Source organism: Heteronotia binoei, chromosome 19 (genome assembly GCF_032191835.1).
Source record: "Heteronotia binoei isolate CCM8104 ecotype False Entrance Well chromosome 19, APGP_CSIRO_Hbin_v1, whole genome shotgun sequence".
Taxonomy (NCBI): domain Eukaryota; kingdom Metazoa; phylum Chordata; class Lepidosauria; order Squamata; family Gekkonidae; genus Heteronotia; species Heteronotia binoei.
In genome coordinates this window covers 27,211,792-27,233,777 of record NC_083241.1, presented here as the reverse complement: position 1 = coordinate 27,233,777, position 21,986 = coordinate 27,211,792, and the positions used below count along the sequence as shown (strand labels likewise).

The 21,986-nt window shown below is 45.5% G+C and overlaps 1 protein-coding gene and 1 non-coding gene across 9 annotated transcripts in view; both read right to left on the bottom strand.

Moving 5' to 3' along the window:
- The window catches only part of DMXL2 (Dmx like 2), a 129,821-nt gene that overhangs the window by 86,410 nt on the left and 21,425 nt on the right, over positions 1-21,986 (bottom strand). For all 8 annotated transcript variants that reach the window (XM_060260326.1, XM_060260331.1, XM_060260328.1 and 5 more), the window contains exons 2-3: positions 11,166-11,291; positions 4,656-4,727 (exon numbers count right to left, since the gene is read on the bottom strand). In XM_060260326.1, the coding sequence (XP_060116309.1) occupies positions 4,656-4,727; positions 11,166-11,291 (198 nt within the window). The remainder of the gene's footprint in view (positions 1-4,655; positions 4,728-11,165; positions 11,292-21,986) is intronic.
- On the bottom strand, positions 17,935-18,072 carry LOC132587994 (U4 spliceosomal RNA). Its single transcript, XR_009556481.1, has one exon. It is a non-coding gene; the product is annotated as a U4 spliceosomal RNA (small nuclear RNA).

The window sequence follows — 21,986 nt, the reverse complement described above, 5'->3', positions numbered from 1 at the left end:
AATAATAATAATAATAATAAATTACTGGAACAAAGTTAAGCCAGAGAAGGTGACAAAGCTTGCAGTCTTAAAACATACTTTAATGGTTGGGTTTAAGGATGTTCGATTCCAGTGGAAGCTGGATTCAGGTAACTGGTCCAAGGTTGACTCAGCCTTCCATCCTTCTGAGGTCGGTAAAATGAGTACCCAGCTTGCTGGGGGGGGGGGGGGAATGTAATGACCGGGGAAGGCAATGGCAAACCACCCTGTAAAAAGTCTGCCGTGAAAATGCTGTGAAAGCAACGTCACCCCAGAGTCGGAAACAACTGATGCTTGCACAGGGGACCTTTCCTTTCCTTTCCCTTAAGGACAAATGAATGATTTCTTTAACTGTGGCTTCACTTATCTATGCTTTGCATTTGTAAGCTATGGGTGTTATAGACAGAGCTTTTTTTGTAGCAGGAGCTCCTTTGCGTATTAGCCCCCCCCCCCCCCCCCCAATGTCGCCAATCCTGAGCTGACAAAAAACCTTGTACTAAGAGCCCTGTAAGCTCTTGAAGGACTGGCTACATCACAGGTGTGTGGCCTAATACACAAAGGAGTTCCTGCCACAAAAAAAGCCCTGGTTACAGGTGACTGTCAAAGGAAAGACAGTTTCAGAGGACCACCGGGTTGGTCCACAGGGGAACAATTAGATTTGATTCCAGCTGCACCTTAGAGACCAACAAAAATCTTGGGGTAGACGCTTTTGAGAGTATCTGATGAAGTGAGCTTTGATTCACAAAAAAGCTTATATCCCAAAAACTTTGTAGATCTGTAAATGTGCTGCTGGACTGTCAAAGGAAAATAATTTGATGTATGTATCAATGTTGTATTACAATGGTTTATAAGAATTCTTAAAAGGCTAGATCCTGCCTAGGGAAGTGATGTGCTTCCCCCCCACTGGCAGTCTTCAAGCAGCAGTTGGCCTGAGCCTGCATTGACCAGGGGGCGGAACTAGATGGCCTGTATGGCCCCTTCCAGCTCTATGATTCTTGGTACTTCAGGGGCGGGGTGCAATAGTGGGAGGACTTCTAGTCTCCTGACCCCACTGGTGGACCTCCAGATGGCACCTGGGCTTTTTCTGGCCACTGTGTAACAGTGTTGGACATGATGGGCCACTGGCCTGATCCAACATGGCTTCTCTTATGTTCTTATAATTCCAGCCCCACCCCTCCACTACCGAAGACACCGCCTCTACGTTGAAGATACCACTCTATGCGGCCCAAACAAATTTTAGAGACTACCAGCACCAGTTTTGGAGACTATAGACAGGACAAATGGTGCAATCTGTTCTTAATGTTGTTGTTTAAATATGTTTTAATTGTTTATTAATGTATTATTGTGAAGCTGAATGGCCTAATTATCTATTGTAACCTGCCCTGAGCCCGCTTGTGGGGAGGGCAGAATATCAACCTGATACATTAATGAATGAATGAATGAATGAATGCATGAATGAATATGTAAGAGCGTGTTGCACCAAGGAAGGCTTCTTTGGTTAGAGGAAAGCTCCTCTGCTAGTGGAACAGAACTGCAGGGCCCAACCTTGGGGGAAAAATATTTATTTCTAAACAAAACCACAAAATAGTGCTTTAGACCTTCATTTTCTACAAGCTTGTTTGACGACATTAGGCCTTCGTGCTCCTGAACACCAGAATTTTGCAGCGGCAATGCTTAGAGCCAAATAATATGGGCAGATTAAATACTGCTCAGTAATGAGGCATAGTTACTGCTTCGGTGTGAGCAGCGGAAAAATGTTCTCAAACTCCTGCTGTTTGGCATGAATGGCTCATTCTCTATATGCCACTGAGGAGGAGGAGGGGGAAATCAGCGTATTTCCCAATTCATCACAAAGAGCAAAACGAAAGACTTCCATAGAAGGAAACAAAGAAGAAAATGTTTCCTTTTTTCCTACAGAAACGTCTTGGTGGGCACATAAACATCACCGCAACCTACTTCCCCCAAGTCCTGTCAGAGCTATCCCTGTAAAAATCAACTCCTGAAAATATGTTTGAAAATGATTCAGGACACATAATATACATTCCCAGACCAATCAGTGTTAAAACGCTTGGGGCTCTTTTGCTTGGAGAAACGCCAACTGAGAGGTGAAATGATAGAGGTCTACAAGATTATGGGTGGGATAGAGAAGTCAGAGAAAGAAGCACTTTTCTCCCTTTCTCACAATACAAGAACGTGTGGACATTCAATGAAATTGCTGAGCAGTCAGGTAAGAATGGATAAAAGGAAGTACTTCTTCACACAAAGGGTGATTAACATGTGGAATTCACTGCCACAGGAGGTGGTGGCAGCTACAAGCATAGCCAGCTTCAAGAAGGGATTGGAGAAACATATGGAACAGAGGTCCATCCGTGGCTATTAGTCGCAAAGTATTCTTGGAATTCTCTGTCTGGGGCAGTGATGCTCTGTATTCTTGGTGCTTGCGGGGGGGGGGGGACAATGGGAAGGCTTCTAGTGTCCTGGCCCCACTGGTGGACCTCCTGATGGCACTTGGGTTTTTTGGCCACTGTGTGACACAGAGTGTTGGACTGGATGGGCCACTGGCCTGATCCAACATGGCTTCTTTTGTGTTCTCTTAAGTTAAAAGCCTCAGCCACTGCTCCTTTGCAAAAGGACTGGGAAAGGGCATTGGTAGGCAGACAGTCCGCAGGGGACAGGCAGCAGGTAGCAGGAGAGACCTCTATGCAGTGTATTTCTAACACCAGTTCCCCCCTGCCCCACCAACCACCCACTCTGCTTTTCCACTGCCGGTTATCCTCTTGCCACAGCAGAGAAGCAGTCCCAAGGGTCTCAGAATGCAAGAACATCAGGGGGTGTTACCCTAACCTGGGTAGCCCAGGCAAGCCTGCTCGCATCAGATCTTGGAAGCTAAGTAGGGTTGACTCTGGCAAGTACTTGGGTGGGAGACCTCCTTGGAATACCAGGAGTCGGGAGGACTGGGGCAGGCTTTATTCAGCCACCTCTCTGAATATCCTCCAGGCCCCAAGTAGGGATCAGTCAACGTGACTTCCAGGTGCAAGCACACACATAAAAACACAAAATACAAAAATACCACACACACCCCGGCCAAAAAAAAAAGAGAACATCAGAGGGCGCCAACCCCTCCAGACTGGCTGGGAGTCTATGTGAATTGGAACAAAACTCCCTGTGAGCAATCCAAGAGATTCTTAATTGGAATTTCTGAAAGTTGGGCCCCCTCTGAGTCTCAGCTACTATCCGTTTCACCATCTCACTGTTGGCCACTCTGGAATGGGAGCACTCCCTGTTTCTTCCTACTTCATTTCCACTACGGGGCACACTTCAAAAATGTTCATATTAATTTCATTTTGGGGATTTCAGGGAAGGCATCTTTTTCGTTATCCCAGATTTTGGGGAGTGCTGCTACTTCTTCTGTATTTCATTTGGGGTACATTTTCTGGGATTCTGAGATAATTTCTTACCCCATTCCGGCCCCCCAGCAGGCAGCAGTACCGGAGATGGAGAAAAAGGAAGCGTGCCCCAGCAAACAGCCACTTGGTGGCACATGTACCCTATAATTGTAAAGGGCCATTATTTTTTACAGGTGTAGACCTGGTCTCTGGATTTTGGAGGCCAGATCTTCCCACAGAAAATAGTGGCTGTTTGTCAGAGACACTTGCTCCCCCTCACCCTGTGCCCCCCCCTGCTTTACTCATTTCCGATAGCCCAGATATCAGCTCATAACAGCTCATTTCGCGTCAGTCAGTCAATTTATTTATACAGTCATAGACCAGAACAACTCATTTCATGTTAAATTTCAACTCTGGTATGTCTGAATGCACAACCCTAATCTGCAGGGAAGCTCCATAGGGCACAGACAACTTAGAATTATAGAGCTGGAAGGGACCTCCAGGGTCATTTAGTCTAACCCCTGCACTATGCAGGAAATTCACAAATACTAGTGGTAGATTTTTCAGGCTATATGGCCGTGGTCTTGGGATTGTAGAACCTGGTGTTTTGCCAGAAGCTGTGACTGGCATCCTCAGAGGTTTAATATGGAAAGCTAGAGCTCTCTCTGTGTCAAAGTGAGAAGAAGATGGTAGGCAAGTAACCCACTTTCCTGAGTAAATATAAATTACCTGCCTACCATCTTCTTCTCACTTTGACACAGAGAGAACTCCAGTTTTCTGGGTTATACCACTGAGGGTGCCAGTCACAACTGAAGGCGAAACATCAGGTTCTACAATGCCAAGACCATGGTCATACAGCCAGAAAATCTATAACAAGTAATGAACTCTGGCTGTGAAAACTTTCGACAACATAATTCACAAATACCTTCCCACACAACCCCCCCCCCCCCCCCACAGTGCTGTGCTGTCTTGAACCACTTCCAGGAACAAGATGGGCAGTTTTACTGGGTACTTAGGCACCTTGGGCAAAGGGGTGGCAGCAGAGGCACAGTGATGGTGGTGGGCGAGAAGTCCCCAAATAGCTTTATCCAGTGTTGGTGACTCTACAGAATGTACCAGTTGGCTATGGAGCATGAGGCTCTGGCTTCAGCAGTGCCTTTTTTGAGCACAGGCAACCACAAATGCTGTTACCTGCTTAAAGCCACAACCAACCTCTCCCTATTTTATAACTTTTAAAGAAAAAATACTTACACAGTTTCTCTTGTGGGAATTTATACCCAGGGGCTCAAAGATGCACACGGCGTTTCCGTAAGAGGCTGCAATCTAGAACAGATTGAGTGAACCAAACGTTAAAGCTGTCCTTAAAGCGCGAGTGAATCATTTGCTATTTATAGGCACAGAAACACATTTCCTATACAGTGTTGTACACAGGGATGGATTGTAACAGAAAGCAAAAATGGAGAAGAGTGTTACTTGACTGTCGTACCAGAGGGTGGATTTAAAAGGAACCCGTTGCATTGTGCTCCCTCTCTCATGCAATGAGACAACTGGGAAACAAAACAAAAAAAATGCAACCTATGTCCAATGCGCCCTCTAAGCTGTCGAGTTTTGTGAGCACAAATGCTACTTTGTGAGCTACTGGCATTAAAGTTGTGAGCGAGTGATTTGGCTACTGCATAAATCAGATTGCTCTGGGGCCACCCTTCCTGAGCTGAAACAAAAATGTGTGAGCAGGAGGATAAAAACCTGTAAGCTAGCTCACACTAACTCATCTTAGAGGGAACACTGCCTATGTCCTACATCCTGTAACCTTCCAGGGCAAATTCTGCTAGCATACAATGAAGAAGGGACTAATAATCCAGCTGACTATCCAGACCTCCATAGGGATCCAAGAATGCGCATGAAATAGTTGTGTTCCCTCGAAGATGAGTTAGTGTGAGCTAGCTTACAGGTTTTTATCCTCCTGCTCACACATTTTTGTTTCAGCTCAGGAAGGGTGGCCCCACAGCAAACCAACATATGAAGTAGGTGTTAGTTCTTACCTTTAAGGCCCTTTACAACCTGGGGCCTGCATATCTTCGGGACCGCCTCTCCCCATATGAGCCCGCCCAGGCACTGTGATCAACTACACAACGTCTTCTTGTGATCTCTGGGCCTAAGGATGCCAATCTATCTTTGACAAGGACCAGGGCCTTTTTGGTCCGGGTCCCTACCTGGTGGAATGAGCTCCTGTTGGAAATCTGAGCCCTGAGGGACCTATCCAAGTTCCACAAGGCCTGTAAGACGGAGCTCTTCCACCAGGCTTTTACCTGATCCAACGGGCGTCCTACGAAGTCTACTTCTCCCCCAGCACCCTACCATCAAGGTGCTCAATTTGTGTTGAAAGCTTCCAGCCTACACAGTGTTGTGTGGTTTGTTGTACTGATTATTGCTCTCAAATCTGATCGACATATCTGTGGTTATGAAGTTTTTGAAATGATTTATTTTAAATGTTGTTTTAATGTTGTAAGCTGCCCTGAGCCCGCTTGCGGGATAGGGCGGGGTATAAATTGAAAAATTAAATTAAATTAAAATAGGGTGCACACCGCACAGCAGCCTATCCAATGCGCTGCTTGCAAGGCAAGGCAATGCAACGCATGTGCATTAAGGACTGGCAACTATAAACCAGGCAGCCCTCCTTGAAATAAAAAGAGCCCACGGTTCCCACTGAAAATGAGAAGCTTAATGCTTTGATTAGAGAATGTAGAACGGGGTTCCTAAACAACTGAGCTGTTAAAACTGAAGAAGGAATTGAAACGTCATCAAAATCTAGAGAGACTTCTTTTTTAAGAAAGTGGCTGCGTTGAGGCTACGTTCCTTAGGAGCACCCTCCTCATGAGTTTCAGTTGGACTATTGCCAAGTCTGGACTTATGTCTATTCATTTGGGGATGGGGTTTTTGGCCCCCCTTGAGTTTTCTGTTACTTTAAAAGGCCTTAGCACCACTGGCCTCTATCAATATTGTATTGTTTATTATGTGTTGTACACAATCCTTGTAATATATTTTTGCAAACTGAAAGACGGTGTATTACTTGGTGGCTTTGATCAGTCTCCCTGAAATAAAAGCTGGCAAATGGGGACTCCCTTGCTAGAGGTCTATCTAAGCAAAGTCTGGGCAGCCATCTGTCAGGAATGGTTTGGCTCTGGATTCCCCGCATTGAGCCGGGAGTTGAATGAGATGTCCTACAAAAATCCATCCAACCCTCAGACTACGAGACTGGCGTCTGGGGCATTGCTGAGATTCTCAGCTCCATCCGCTGTCATCTGCAATAAAAGTCTGAACTCCAGGCAAAGGAAATGAGGGTGGTTTGCAAGAACTCTAAGGAGACACGTTCGGTCTAATGGGAAGGTTTTGAAGCCATGTCGGGAAACATAATCACAAAACATGTGTGTTTAGACGGGACTCGCACATGGGTTCTTCTGTAAAACAACCGCCACGCAAGAAAGCCTGCAATTTTAATGGCAACCTTCTTAGAAGAATGCCTTCTCGGGTTACAAAGCCATGACGCTGGAACGGAACAGCAGTTCTGTCTGTCTACTGAGATACCTGCTGTTTATTTCTGTTATCTGTGGTAGGCGATGAGGGCACTCCAGATCCTTTCAGAACTGAGTCAGTAGCTACTTTTGGTGCCTGAACACAGAGCCCTCAATGAGCAGGGAGAATCATAGGTAGTGTGGGGTACGAGAACTAGTATGTGGAAGGGCCATGGCTTTTTTTTTTGCAGCAGAAGCAGGAACTCCTTTTCATATTAAGCCCCACCCCTCTTATGTAGCTAATCCTCCAAGAGCTTACAGGGCTATTATTACAGGGCCTACTGTAAGCTCTTGGAGGATTGGCGACATAATGGGGGCATGGCCTAATATACAAAGGAGTTCCACCTACAAAAAAGCCCCTGGGAGGCGCCATGGCTCTGCAGCTCAGTGGCAGGCTACCTGCTTCATATATATAAGGTCACAGGTTCAGGCTCTGGCATCTCCATTAAAGAGCCAGTTTGGCATAGTGGTTAAGTGTTCAGACTCTAACCTGGGAGAACCGGGTTTGATTCCCCACTCCTCCACATGCAGCCTGCTCGGTGGCCTTGAGTCAGACACAAGTTCTCGCAGAGCTGTTCTGGCTCAAGAGCAGTTCTGGGAGAGCTCTCTCAGCTCCACCTACCTCACAGGGTGTCTGTTGTAGGGAGGGGAAGGGAAAGGAGATTGTAAGCCGCTCTGAGACACTTTTGGGTAGTGAAGGACGGGGGATAAATTCAATCTGCTCCTCCTCCTTCAATACAGCAGGTGAGAGACTTCTGCATGAGATTCTGAAAAGCCACTGGCAGTCAAAGACGACAGTACTGACCCTGACAGAGCAGAGTTTTGATTCAGCATAAGACAGCTGGGGGGGGGGGGTGATGGGAAAGATCAGGTTGTGGTTAGCTGCAGAGAAAATTAATTCTGTACAGTCAGAGTCCCAAATCTTTAGGGCAGGGGTGGCCAAACTGTGGCTCAGGAGTGCCCCATGTGGCTCTTTCACACATATTGTGTGGCCCTCAAAGCCTCCACTACCCCATTGGCTGGCTTGGAGAACACATTTAAAGTTAAAGTTGTTTTCTCTCCACCTCTTCCTCCTTCAATCTATTTTCCTTCCTTCCTTCCTTCCTTCCTTCCTTCCTTCCTTCCTTCCTTCCTTCCTTCCTTCCTTCCTTCCTTCCTTCCTTCCTTCCTTCCTTCCTTCCAACATCTGACGTTCATGTCTTATGACTCTCAAACATCTGACTTTTATTCTATATGGCTCTTGCATTAAACAAGTTTGGCCACCCCTGCTTTAGGGAGATGCCATGGTTCAATGATCCAGCATCTGCTTGACATGTCAAAAGTCCTTCATTCAATCCCCAGCATCTCCAGTTGAAAGGACCAGGCAGAAGGTGATGTGAAAAACCTCTGCCTAAGACCCTGGTGAGCCACTGGCAGCCTGAGGAGGCAATACTGACCTTGCTGGACCAATTGTATGATTCAGTATTAGGCAGCTTCATGTGTCCAGTGAAGGGGTTAGACAGCTGGAACAGGCGTTCCATTCATCTGCCAGTATCTACCGCATTTTCATCCTGCTCTATCTCTGAGGAACTAAAGCGGGCATATATGTTCCTCCTCCTCTCTTTTATCCTTACAACAATGCTGTGAGAAAGAACGGGCTGAGAGACAGAGTGACCCGACCCAGGTAATGCAACAATCTTCATGCCCAGCTGGAACCTGCATCTGTCAGATTCGAGTCTATGGAAAGGAAAGGTCCCCTGTGCAAGCACCAGCCGTTTCAACTCTGGGGTGACGTTGCTCTCACAGTGTTTTCACGGCAGACTTTTTACGGGGTGGTTTGCCATTGCCTTCCCCAGTCATCTATGTTTCCTCCCGCCCCCAGCAAGCTGAGTACTCATTTTACCGACCTCAGAAGGATGGAAGGCTGAGTCAACCTTGGGCCGGCTACCTGAACCAGCTTCCACTGGGATCGAACTCAGGTCGTGAGCAGGGAGCTCAGGATCACAGTACTGCAGTACTGATGCTTTACCACTCTATACAGGCTCTCAAAATCCCCCACTCGCTTTCCCTCAGACAACCGTACCGTGCAGGATTGCTGTGAAGATAAATGGAGGAGATGATAACAACGTATCGTGATCCAAGCTTCTTGGATACAAATGGAATAGGGCACTTCCCATGGGAAGTTGGAATTAGACTCGAAAGCAGGTAAAGGACCCCTGGAAAGAATTGCTAAGGGACCGGATTCTCTTTCCATGGTGTACATCTTAATAGGTACTACCGTCTGCCCAGGAAATAAACCTTGTCAAGTTTTATCCAAGAGACATTTGATATGTATGACCGGTAAATAAATAATCCGTCTAGCCAGCTAATATTAGCATGGTTTTCCACAACAGAGGACTTGATCAATAGCGGCAGGATCAAAGCAATCAAGAGACCACAGCATGGTTCACGACTTAGCACTTAAAACACTAGGAGTAATTTGCAGTTCATTTTTCCACGTGCCTATTCAAAAAGCCGGGTGGACTTTGATGATTTAATTTTTGCCTGGCTTCTCCCAATGGAGATCAGAGAAGTTGATCGATAAACTATTTATATTCAGAGTTGAAGGGAGGCAATTTCGTTCATGTAAAATAGTCCCACATTTACATGGTATGACAACAGAAAGGTTATGAAATAGAATCAGGTAATATTTTCTAGTAAGCCAGCATTGAACTTCAGACTCAATCCCCCTTTAATATAAACTACACAATCTTTAACATAAACTACACAATATTCTGTATTTCCATTTGTGAAATGAGGAGAAAGAATTTACACAGGATATTTGCACTGAAAACTTATACTTTCACAGCCTTGCTTGGTTATAAAATCGACTAAAGTGGGTTATCAAGTAGAACCACAAACCACAACTTTAAAATTATCCATGAAAACCAAACTTGAATGTATGAAGCTGATCTTGTAAAAGGTACCACAGCCCTACATTTTAATATCACAAATCATCATGATTTTGATCTTAAATTAGGCCCAGTTGGAGCACTCTCCCTGCAAAGAAATGTTAAAGAGGTTGCAGCTTTTGAATTTGAAGAAGACAGCTAGCAGGCAGGGGGGATTGGATGAAGGTTTAGAAAACTTAGACATGAGGTGAAGACGACATATGGAATTTTCTCATGTCTTCCATAATAATGTAGTAGAACTTTCAGACACCCAATGAGATTGATGCGATGTAGGCTCAGGCCAAGAGGAAATATTTCGTTGCTCAAAGACCAATCAATTTATGGGACTCACTGCCACAAGATGTACTAGTGCCTAGTAGTTTAGCTATCTTTAAAAAGGGATTAAGAGAAATTATTCATGGTGGACACATCTATCAATGGATATTAGCCACGGCTTTTTTTTTTTTGTAGCAGGACCTCCTTTGCATATTAGGCCACACACCCCTGATGCAGCCAATCCTCCTGGAGCTTGCAGTAGGCCCCGTACGAAGAGCCCTGTAAGCTCTTGGAGGATTGGCTACATCAGGGGTGTGTGGCCTCATATGCAAAGAGTTCCTGCTACAAAAAAGCCCTGATATTAGCCATGGTGACTAAATGAAACCTTTGCGTTCAGAAGCAGTTACCCCTCTGAAAACCAACGCTGAGAATTGTGGGTAAATTTTGGCCTCTGTGCCCCACTTGTAGGCTTTCCAGAGGCATCTCAGTGTATGAAACAGGATATTGGATTCGATGAACCACAACCACATTTGCTGTTGGGCAATGTTAGTTCCACAACCCAATCCATCAGCAGTTTACCACTCCCTTGGCATTGCACTAAGTGCTCCTGAAACCTACCTAAATAGGTTTGTCTTATAATGTTTTTAAAAGAAAGTTTGGCCCATCTTCACCAAGAGGGAGCTCCATAACTGAGCTCCTGTAAAAACAGGCTTGTGGGAAATACCCTGGCTCAGTGGCAGAACATCTGCTTAGCCTGCAGAAGGTCTCAGGGTCAAAACCTCTGGTTTTTCAAAGAAAGGAACTGAGATAGAAGAGATTCACCCAAGACACTGAAGAGCCACTGTTAATCAAAACAGATCATACTAACTAGACGACCCAATAGTCTAATTCGATATAGAGCAGCTTCACTTCCTCCCATAGGAATGCATTTCCAATTTCAGTTTTAGACCTTCAAAACACATCTCGCCACTTTCCGCATATGCCAAATGCTTTAAAATCCTTACCCTTCCTTGATGCTGGGAGCACTCCACACAGCTGACTTGGATGTTTCCATGCTTAGCACCGGAAATAATCTGCACACATTCGAAGTCATGTGCCAAAATCACAATGTCGCAACCGGAGCCATATGCCTGGAAGAAATTTGCCAAAAAGGAAATTCAAGGTTCACCTTAATTTTGCAAACACAACATTTATATTTATATCTTAACCTTACTTCTTTACACAGAGAGTGATTATAATGTGGAATTCACTGCCAGAGGATGTCGGGATGGCCACAGGAATAAACAGCTTTAGAGTGGAACTGGATAGATTCATGGAGGAGAGCTCTATTAGTGGCTATTAGCCATGTTGACTGAGAGGAACCTCTATATTTCAGAGGCAGTGAATCCCAGAACCACGGGCTAACATCAGGGGAAAGTCTTGGACTTTTGTTGGCCCTCCAGAGGAACTCGTTGGCCACTGTGTGAAACAGAATGCTGGACTAGATGGACTGTTAGTCTGATCCAGGAGGGCTCTTATGTTCTTCTGAAGACCTCATCCTCCATGCCCTGTTGTTAGCCCTCCAGAGGAACTGGTTGGCCACTTTGTGAGACATGGATGCTGGACTAGATGGACTGCTGGTCATATCCACCAGGGCTCTTATGATGTTCTTAGATTTTTATCAGGGGAAGGTCTTGGCCTCCATGCCCTGTTGTTGGCCCTCTGGAGGAACTAGTTGGTCACTTTGTGAGACAGGATGCTGGACTAGATAGATCACTGGTCTGATCCAGCAGGGCTTATGTTCCTGGATTTTCATCTGGGGAAGGACTTGGCTTCTATGTCCTTTTATAGGCCATTTTGGAGGAACTGACTGACCGCTGTGTGAGACAGGATTCTGGACAAGACCACTAGTCAGATCCAACAGGGCTCTTCTAATGTTCTTGTGAAGGCCTCATCCTCCATGCCCTGTTGTTGGCCCTCCAGAGGAACTGTCTGGCCACTTTGTGAGATGCTGGACTAGAGAGACCACTGGTCATATCCACAAGGGCTCTTATGTTCTTACATTCTTATCACGGGAAGGCCTTGGCCTCTATGCCCTGTTGTTGGCTCTCCAGAGGAACCGTCTGGCCGCTTTGTGAGATGCTGGACTAGAGGGACCACTGGTCATATCCACAAGGGCTCTTATGTTCTTACATTCTTATCACGGGAAGGCCTTGGCCTCTATGCCCTGTTGCTGGCTCTCCAGAGGAACTGGCTGGCCGCTTTGTGAGATGCTGGACTAGAGGGACCACTGGTCATATCCGCCAGGGCTCTTAGGTTCTTACATTCTTATCACGGGAAGGCCTTGGCCTCTATGCCCTGTTGCTGGCTCTCCAGAGGAACTGGCTGGTCACTTTGTGAGACAGCATACTGGACTAGAAGGACCACTGGTCAGATCCAGAAGGGCACTTCTTGCTCGGAAAAAAAACACACTATGTCATCAGTGAATTTTAAATCCTGTCCTGTACTGTAAATCCGGCATAAAGTAGGCAAGCTTCTTTTGGAAGACCCTTCTTCATTCACTTGCTTAAAACCTTGCTCTCCACAATACAAGGCTTTCATCACCAGTTTAAAACATACAAAATCAACAGTTAAACACAGCAAAAAGCAATTGCCCCACATATGACAGTTTTGCATTTGCCAAGATGTGACAGCCGTTAATATTCCGAACGCCTCTCTGTTCTGATAAACATGCATGAATGAAGAACGGTCCAGCCGTCTCTGACCTGGAGATTCTCTCTTCAGCTATTCTGGATTTAATCAGACTTCCTCCATGTCAAAAACGATAGCTGAGCCCTGCTGAACAAAGATGGAATTGGCCGAGGCACAAACTCTAAACCAAGCGGCTTGCTTACAAGATGGTTCAAGAGAATCGTGCCAGACCTCCCATCTTCTCACCATACTAAGGGACTCTTTGTTTCTCTGGTCTCCAGTCTGCCAGTAAGAGGGGCACTGACTCAGTGCAGACGTTCACATTGCTAAGTGGGGCTGCAAACTCCAGAATGGGGAATCCCTGCAGAGCTGGATTAAACCCTGTGGAGGCCCCTAGGCAGTCAAAATCTTGGGGGCTGCCTCACAAATTATCTCAGAGTCATCTGCAGCCTGCAGGCACCTTCTCAAAAGCCCCTTTGACAAAGTTGCGGGGGAGAGGCAGAGGGAGACAAACTTGGCAACAACGCCAGCAGCAGCCACACCAAGTAAATCGGGCAAAGAGTGGCTCAGCTGCTGGTTGCGTGTGCAGGCTGGGAGGGCTGCAAACAGGGGGGAAAGCTGGCCTGGGGACCCTAAAGGCATGAGGGCCCACAGACCAGTGCTTACTTGGTCTAATTGTTAATTCAGCCCTGAATCCCTGGAAATTCGGTGGGTGGTGCTGAGGAGGGCGACATTTGGAAACTCAGTGGAGATGTGAGACTGCAAAGCTCACCCTCTTAAGCTGCCATTTCCTTCAAGCGTACTGATGGTCTCTGTGGTCCAGACCAATGTTCCCTCCAAGCTGTGGGGTCTTGTGAGCAAAAATTCTACTTTGGGAGCTCCGGGCATTAAAGTTGTGAGCTGCTGCATAAATTAGTTTGCTCTGGGGCCATTTTTCCTGAGCGGAGACAAAAATGTGTGAGCTGGAGGCTAAAAAATTGTGAGCTAGCTCACACTAACTCAGCTTAGAGGGAACACTGGTCCAGACACCACTTGTAATTCTAGGAGAAATGTTAGACCCTGCCTGGTAGTCGGCAACCCTGCGGGCTATGATGCCAAGTACTAAACCATGAAAAGAGAAAGCATATGCATTTCCTTCAAGAGTACTGATGGTCTCGGTAGTCCAGACCAATGTTCCCTCCAAGCTGTGGGGTCTTGTGTTATGTTCAGAAAGATTCCTGAATGCCGGAACTTCAAGCCTTCACATCTAATTGGACAGCCTTATTTTGTAGTTTGCTGCCTCTGATGGTTTTTGTTCTTCTACAATAGTTTATTTATTTATTTAGTAGGCTTATATTCCGTCCTTTCCCATAACTGGCTCACAACATGTTGTGGACCTACAATTCAAATTTAAAACAATACAATAAAACCAAAACAGTAGAACAATAAAATGGAATAAAGTCCATCACTGGCAGAAAGGGCACATTTCACAAAGTACAACAGTTTTGGACCCAAGAAGAAGTGATGGTGTTAATAATCAGATTCAGCACCACAACAAGGCTATGAAGCATGATGTCACATCAAGGGAGGTTGATTGTTGGAATAGTTGGTGGAATAGGACGCCCACTGCCTCAACCAAAAGCCCAGCAGAACAGCTCCGTCTTAAAGGCCCTATGAAATGGCAGTAACTCAGGTAGGCCCCAGATCTCCATAGGGAGCTGATTCCACCAGGCAGGGGCCAGAGCCGAAAAAGCCCTGGCCCTGGTTGAGCCAAGATGGACATCCTTCGGGCCAGGGGTGGTCAGGAGATGCTGTGTAGTTCAGTGTAGCATTGCCAGCCTCCAGATGGGCTGGAGCAAGGGTGATCAAACTGTGGCTCAGAAGCCACATCTGGCTCCTTCACACATATTGTGTGGCTCTTGACGCCTGCCTGCCTTGCCTTCCCTGACATTCAGTCTGATGTTTATTCTACGTGGCTCTTACGTTAAGCAAGTTTGGCCACCCCTGGGCTCAAGTAACCAGAGTGATTGCAGGATGGGTAAATGAAAATTAAACAATAACAACTATGATATTTTCAAAAAATAAAAAACCATTAATAAGCCCAGTCCAGTAACATGCTATTCCTTTCTATTGCTGGACACTGCCAGGTCCTCTTCATTTCCAGCATTATGTAGACTCCACAAAATCTAATCCTGTTCGGTTCCTTGGCTACATTGACATGAAAGTCATAGGCATGAAGAAGCTATTCATGCCTATGAGAGTCAACATAGCCAAGGCACTGAACAGGACTAGGTTTTGTGGAATCTACATGTATTCTGCTTTGAGGAAGCACACTGTGACAGGTGCTTAAGCTAGCTTGTCTTCAGAATCATGACTACTTATGCTACTTGAACATAACAGCAATTTGCTTGTCCTTTTGCACTTTGATTGCTTTGGATGACACTGGAAGTGAAGAGGACCAGGTAGTCTCCAGCAACAGAAAGGAGTATCATGTCAATGGACTGTGCTTATTACTACTGAATGAGATTGCTGTTTATGTAAATTCTATTAAGATTTTTCCAAACTTTAAAATTTTAATTTGTTTTTCAGAACAACAAAAAAATCACAGTTGTTATTGTTGAATTTTCATCAAGCCTCCAGATGGGGCCTGGAGATCTCCCAGAATTACAACAAATCTCCAGAATACAAAGATCTGTTTCCCTGGAGAAAACAGTTGCTTTGGAGGGTGGACATGAGGGGTTGCCAGCCTCCAGGTGGGGCCTGGAGATCTCCTGCTTTTACAACTGATCTCCAGCTGGCAGAGATCAGCTTCCCTGGAGAAACTGGCTGCTTTGAAGGGTGGATTTCACAGTATAGTACCCTGGTGAGGCCCCTCCCCTCCTCAAACCCCGTCCTCTCCCTACTCCACCCCCAAAACCTCCAGGTATTTTCCAACACAGATCTGACAACCCTAACTCTGCGACACTGTACCCTGCTGAGGTCCCTCCCCTCCACCCCCCAAATCTCCAGTGCTTAACCAGGAATATCATCTAGGGTTGCCAACTCTGAGTTGAGAAATTCCTGGAGATTTGGTGGTGGAGCCTAGGGAGGTAGGAGTTTGGGGAGGGGTAAGGATCTCTGCAGGATTTAAAGTCTCACAGTCCACTCTCCAAAAGAGCCATTTTCTGCAAGGAAACTATCTCTGTAGTCTGGAGGTTAGTTGTAATTCTCTGAGATCTCCGTGCCTCGCCTGCATGTTGGCAACCGCACTATTACTGTATGTTCAATGCCCAGATAAAAGGAAAAGGTAGTCCCCGGTGCAAGCACCAGTCATTTTCAACTCCCGGGTGATGTCGCATCACGATGTTTTCACAGCAGACTTTTTACGGGGTGGTTTGCCATTGCCTTCCCCAGTCATTTGCATTCCCCCCCCCCCGGCAGGCTGGGGACTCATTCTACCAACCTAGGAAGGATGGAAGGCTGAGTCAACCTCGAGCCAGCTACCTGAACCCAGCTTCTGCCGGGATCGAACTCAGGTCGTGAGCAGAGCTTGGACTGCAGTACTGCAGCTTTACCACTCTGCTTCTTGCTCAATGCCCAGAGGGAGGCAGTATTGTTCCTGCAGCAGAGGCAGACAGAATAGAGAACCACCCTAGGCTGGAGCCCTCCCCCCCCCACCATGTTTTAGACTGTCTAAAACATGACACCAAGTGGCACCATGCCAAGAACACCACAGTGCCAATAATACAGAATTTCATTTACCAGCCACCTTTTGCTATCCCAGGATGCCCTGTCCCCTAGGTTTACTAGGAAGCCTGGTGCCCATGTGAACTGAAAACATCATCCAAGCATTGCTCAACAAATTATTTTGCCCACTTGGCTGTAGATTAACAACCGAGCGTTCCTCCTCCCGCCAAAATAACCTTGAAAGTGCTGGAGTAATCTCAGAGGAAGTTTCATCTGCCATCACCTCACTGCAAATTTACAGTGCCTTCCACCACCAAGAGAACTTGCACTGGGAGGGGGGAAGAGGGAGAGAGAGAAATCTAGAAGAGAGTTTTCAGCTCTCTCAGAGAATCCCTATCCTAAAGTTTCTTGCAAGAACAGTGTCGCCAAAGCAGTTTTTTCCTTTCCCAGCCTAGAAGCTGCATTGACCAAAGCTTTAACCTCTTTAACCACTGTACCTCATTCCTTGTCTGAAGAAGTATGCATGCATACGAAAGCTTACATTCTGAATAAAACTTTGTTGGTCTTAAGGTGCTACTGGGCTCCTACTTTGTTCCAAAGCTTTAACTGTGTCTCTTCTTCCCAGCTGTTTTTCCTTCTCTCTGCTTGCAACTCCTGAATGGGTTTTTCTCTCTTGGATTTCTCCTTTTGCCCAATGACCCTGGCCAATTATAAGCTATCATGATTCTAGACGATGCTGTGACAATGTCACAAAGCTAATGAAGAGCGAGATTCCCCCCTCTCTCCGAAAGGGTGATTATTTTTAACCTTTCCCTTCCTCCCTTCAATGGTGCGGCTTTATTGGCCATAATAGCCCTGGGCCTAACCACACTAATTTGAAGATAAAGGGAAAAAACTCTTTTTCCCATTCTAAGGCTACCCTAATTATATAAAAAAGTTTTGTTTTGTTTTTTACTTTATGCTGAATTACTAAAAGATAAGAGGTCAAGGACTTAGTAATATTGGGACCTTTCCCCTGCAGAAGAAAGGGGAGAGGGGGAAGGATGATTGTTCATAAACTCCTCCTTCTCTACAATGGGGTTATTCACTTCTATCTTCACTAAATAAAGGGAATTCAAGGATTAAGTGAGGAAAGGTCTCCATCTTCCCTGTGTTACAAAAGCACCAACATTCTGAAAAAGGGACTCCTACGTCTTTTAATTCAGGTGACAGTATGGCATTTTATCCGTCAGCCAACAAAGATCACAGTACCTGGGAACAGCCCAAAATTTTCAATATGCCGGAAAGGGCAAGTGAAGGTCCCAATCCATTACGGAAAACAGAACACACCCTTCCTTGCTTGCAACTTTGTACTTCTAAAATCTAACTTTTTTAACCCACCCCAATGCCACTTCATTATTCTCCACAGACAATAAAAAGTAGAGGTAAAGTCTAGCTGCTCCAGTCTTTGATCCACAGACCTCTTCCAGTTACTCTGAAAGGTTTGCCAACTATAGTTCGTGTCATGACAGTGGGGTATTGGGAAGAGTTTTCAATTAGCAATAATTGGGCCTCTGAGAAACCTAACGGGCTCCGATACTGCCCTTGTGCAAAGTCATATTTTAAACTCTCCTCCATCTTCCTTCACAACAACCCTCTGAGGTAGGTTTGGTTGAGAGGGAGACAGAGAGGCACAACATCTCTCAATGAGATTCCACAGCAAAGTGGGTAGGCACATCCATGTCTCTCAGATCCTTGTCCAATACTCTAACCATTATACCACACTGGCTTCACAAAGTCCACTGGGAAATCAGAGGGAATCCCAGGAGCAGAGAGAGATGGAATCCCATATGGCACCAGAGAATCTGACCGTCTTTACCATGACAGACCGGAGGAGGAGGAAACAAAACAACGCAACCCCCAGGGAAAGAAAGCCAGAACAAAAATATATAAATATACCAGAAGAACCCACAAAAAACTGTCGCTCTTAAGACATTAAGTGCTATGTAAAGTATGCAGGTTTACTTGGAAGTCAGTCCAAGTCCCAAGGAGTAACTGCATTAAATTCAGTGGTATTTGCTTCTGGATAAAGACATGTAGGGCCAGACGCACATTTGTCTTTACAGCAGTTAGCTGGTTGCAAAAGAAAACAGTGGTGAAGTTTACCAGAAGAACAGGAAACTGCAACCAGTCTCAAACCAACTTCATGATGAAACTTCAACAGTCACAAAGGTTTTGTGCTGCTAGCAGCACCTGAAAATCCATCCTCTAACAATGAAGACAGAAGAAAACAAAACACAAGCTGCATGTTGCTACTTCCTATCCCCCAATCTGTTAGAAAAAAATGCTTAAAATGAAAAACTTACATGTCTGTCACAAATTTGTGTCATGCACACTGCTTTAAAAGCATGATTTCAGGTTAACTTCTGCAAGGAGGAAAAAAGTGCATTTTGAACCTTTGGCCCAATAATCACCCAAATACAAGCAGTGTCCTGCAAATCTTGGATGCCATGAAAATACAGTAATGTCCTTTTCAATATACAATTTCCTTCTGCAAAGGACAACACTGACGTTATTTTGTTGCAAGGCTCTTCTCAAAAAGAAACTGATAGATAACGCCCCAGTTATTACACCAAAAGGTTGGGTGTTTCTTATCAGCTGTTATCATATTTCTGGCTCACCCTCATTATAGAATGCTGTGTCTGAAAAAGAAATGATAAAAACATATTCCTTTGGTATGGCAAAGAGTCCTGGCTACTAAAGATAAAGAAAAGTAACTAAGTACAGTGTTCTCTAGCTACTCCCTTCATCCTTTCTCCCCAGAAAGTTCACAGCATCATAGGATAAGCAAAAATACTTTGGGACTCAAGAGACAAGGAAAAAATAGAAACACCAGAACAAGAATGTGCCGGATTGATTTCCCCCTCTTTAGATTAGCGATCATCACATATTTAGCATCCCACTTTGGAGACAAATGGAAGAAGCTAAAAAAATATAATTTGAGGCCAGTAGTGCCTTAGCGATCTACCAGATTTTCCAGGGTATTAGCTTTCATGAGTCAAAGCTCACTTTAAGCTCACACAAGCTTATACCTTGGAAATCTGACTGGTCTCTAAGGAGCTACTGGACTCAAACTCTGTTCTGCAACTACATAGCAACATGGCTACTCCAGAAACAATTAAGGGGAAAAATAGTTTTGTGTTCTCTTTTATTTATTTTTTTTTTCCCTTATATATTCATCATTTATTGAAATTAGTATATGTAACAGATCCATAGTAATAATAAATATTTAACAATTAAACAAACAAAAAATTACGTAGTTCACAATTATCCACTCATCCAGCACCCTGTGACCCGTCACCCTTGTTGCCCATACTTATCTATCTCTGCCTATTGTATGCCTAATACTTGATATAGCTCTCTGGACCACCTTGGCCCCCACAGCCTAGAGGGAACTATGTTCAAATTCACATCTCGGACCCTGTAAATTATTGACAGCCGCCAAAAACGGTGCCCAAACGGTGTGGAGAACGGAATTTTCAGGAACCGTAGCGCAATGGCTGGAGGACATGCTGCGATTGGCGGTGGATGAAAGGCTGGTCTACCGACGAATGATGCAACAACAACAATTCGAGGACATTTGTGTTCTCTTTTATTATCTGCTCTCATTTCATTCTCCACTCTCTCGATGGCAGCAACGAGGACGCTCAAGATTCAAAACATTCTAAACATCCTGATAATTGCTACCAGGGTGGAATTCTAGCAGGAGCTCCTTTGCGTATTAGGCCACACACACCTGATGTCGCCAATCCTCCAAGAGCTTACAAAAAAGAGCCTTGTAAGCTTACAAAAAAGAGCCTTGTAAGCTCTTGGAGGATTGGCTATATAAGGGGTGTGTGGCCTAATATGCAAAGGAGCTCCTGCTAGAATTCCATCCCTGATTGTCACACAGTCTTCAAATCAGCTACTCGCCTAGGGGGAGCAGATGCATCTTCCAGAGCAGCAGCAGAATCCAGGGTAGCTGCAGGTTTTTATGGGCCCTTGGGACTGTGGCTCAGTCGGTAGAGTACCTGCTTTGTATACAGGAGGTCCCAGGTTCAGTCCCCGGCATCACCAGTTACGCGGATCATGGAAAGACACTCGTTTGGTGCTTGTGACAAGCAAATATAAACCAAAGATGCTCTTTAACAGGCTTGCAGGAGCCTCAGAAACCAGAGGAAACTTAATGTGACTCTACACATGATGGTATCAAAATTCTGTTTGTGGGAGAGTTTCACCAAAGCAAGTAGGTGCCTCAGTAAAATGTCACAGAAATATATTTATGCAATTTCAAGTAAATATTGATGAGCCCCGTGGCGCAGAGTGGTAAAGCTACAGTACTGCAATTCGAGCTCTCTGTTCACGACCTGAGTTTGATTCTGGCGGAAACTGGGTGCGAGTAGCCAGCTCAAGGTTGACTCAGCCTTGCATCCTTCTGAGGTTGGTAAAATGAGTACCCAGCTTGCTGGGGGGAAAGTGCAGATGACTGAGGAAGGCAATGGCAAACCACCCCGTAAAAAGTCTGCCAAGAAAACATCATGACGTGACGTCACTCCATGGGTCGGTAATGACAAATGCTTGCACAGAGGACTCCCTTTAAGTAAATACTGATACATGAACAGCACTTCTGGCACATGGATGCAACAGGCCCACCAATGGAATGTGGATGCTATTGTAACACAATCACATCAAGGCTGCATGCATGGGCGGGGGGAGGAAGTGATAAATGGAGCAAACTGAAATTGCATATGGCTCACGCTCTGATTTTGGAATACATTTTTGTTAAACTGGATTTCTTTATTTATATCCCACCTTTCCCTCCAAAGGCAGCCCAAAGTAGCTGACATCCTTGTCCTCTCCTCCTTTTCATCCTCACAGCAAGAGCCCTGTGAGGTAGGTGAGGCTGAGAGGGGGTGAGTGGCCCAAGGTTACCCATCAAGTTTCCACGGCAGAGTGGGGACTCGAACCCGAATCTCCCAGATCCTAATCTGACACTTGAACTCAGAGGTGTCAAACTCACTTGTTATGAGGGCTAGATCGGACATAAATGTCAGTTTGTTGAGTTTGGGCCTTGTGTGCCATAAAATGTAATGCCAGGTAAAAAGGTCAAGGTAGTCCCCTGTGCAAGCACCAGTCGTTTCCAACTCTGGGGTGATGTTACTTTCACGACGTTTTCACAGCAGACTTTTTACGGGGTGGTTTGCCATTGCCTTCCCCAGTCCCCAGTCCAGGGAGGGATGGTGACTCAGTGGCAGAGCATCTGCTTGGGAAGCAGAAGGTCCCAGGTTCAATCCCTGGCATCTCCAAAAAAGGGTCCAGGCAAATAGGTGTGAAAAAACTCAGCTTGAGACTCTGGAGAGCCGCTGCCAGTCTGAGAAGACAATACTGTCTTTGATGGACCGAGGGTCTGATTCAGTATAAGGCAGCTTCATATGTTCATATATATGTTCTACACTTCCCCCTCAGCAAGCTGACCTCGGAAGGCTGGAAGG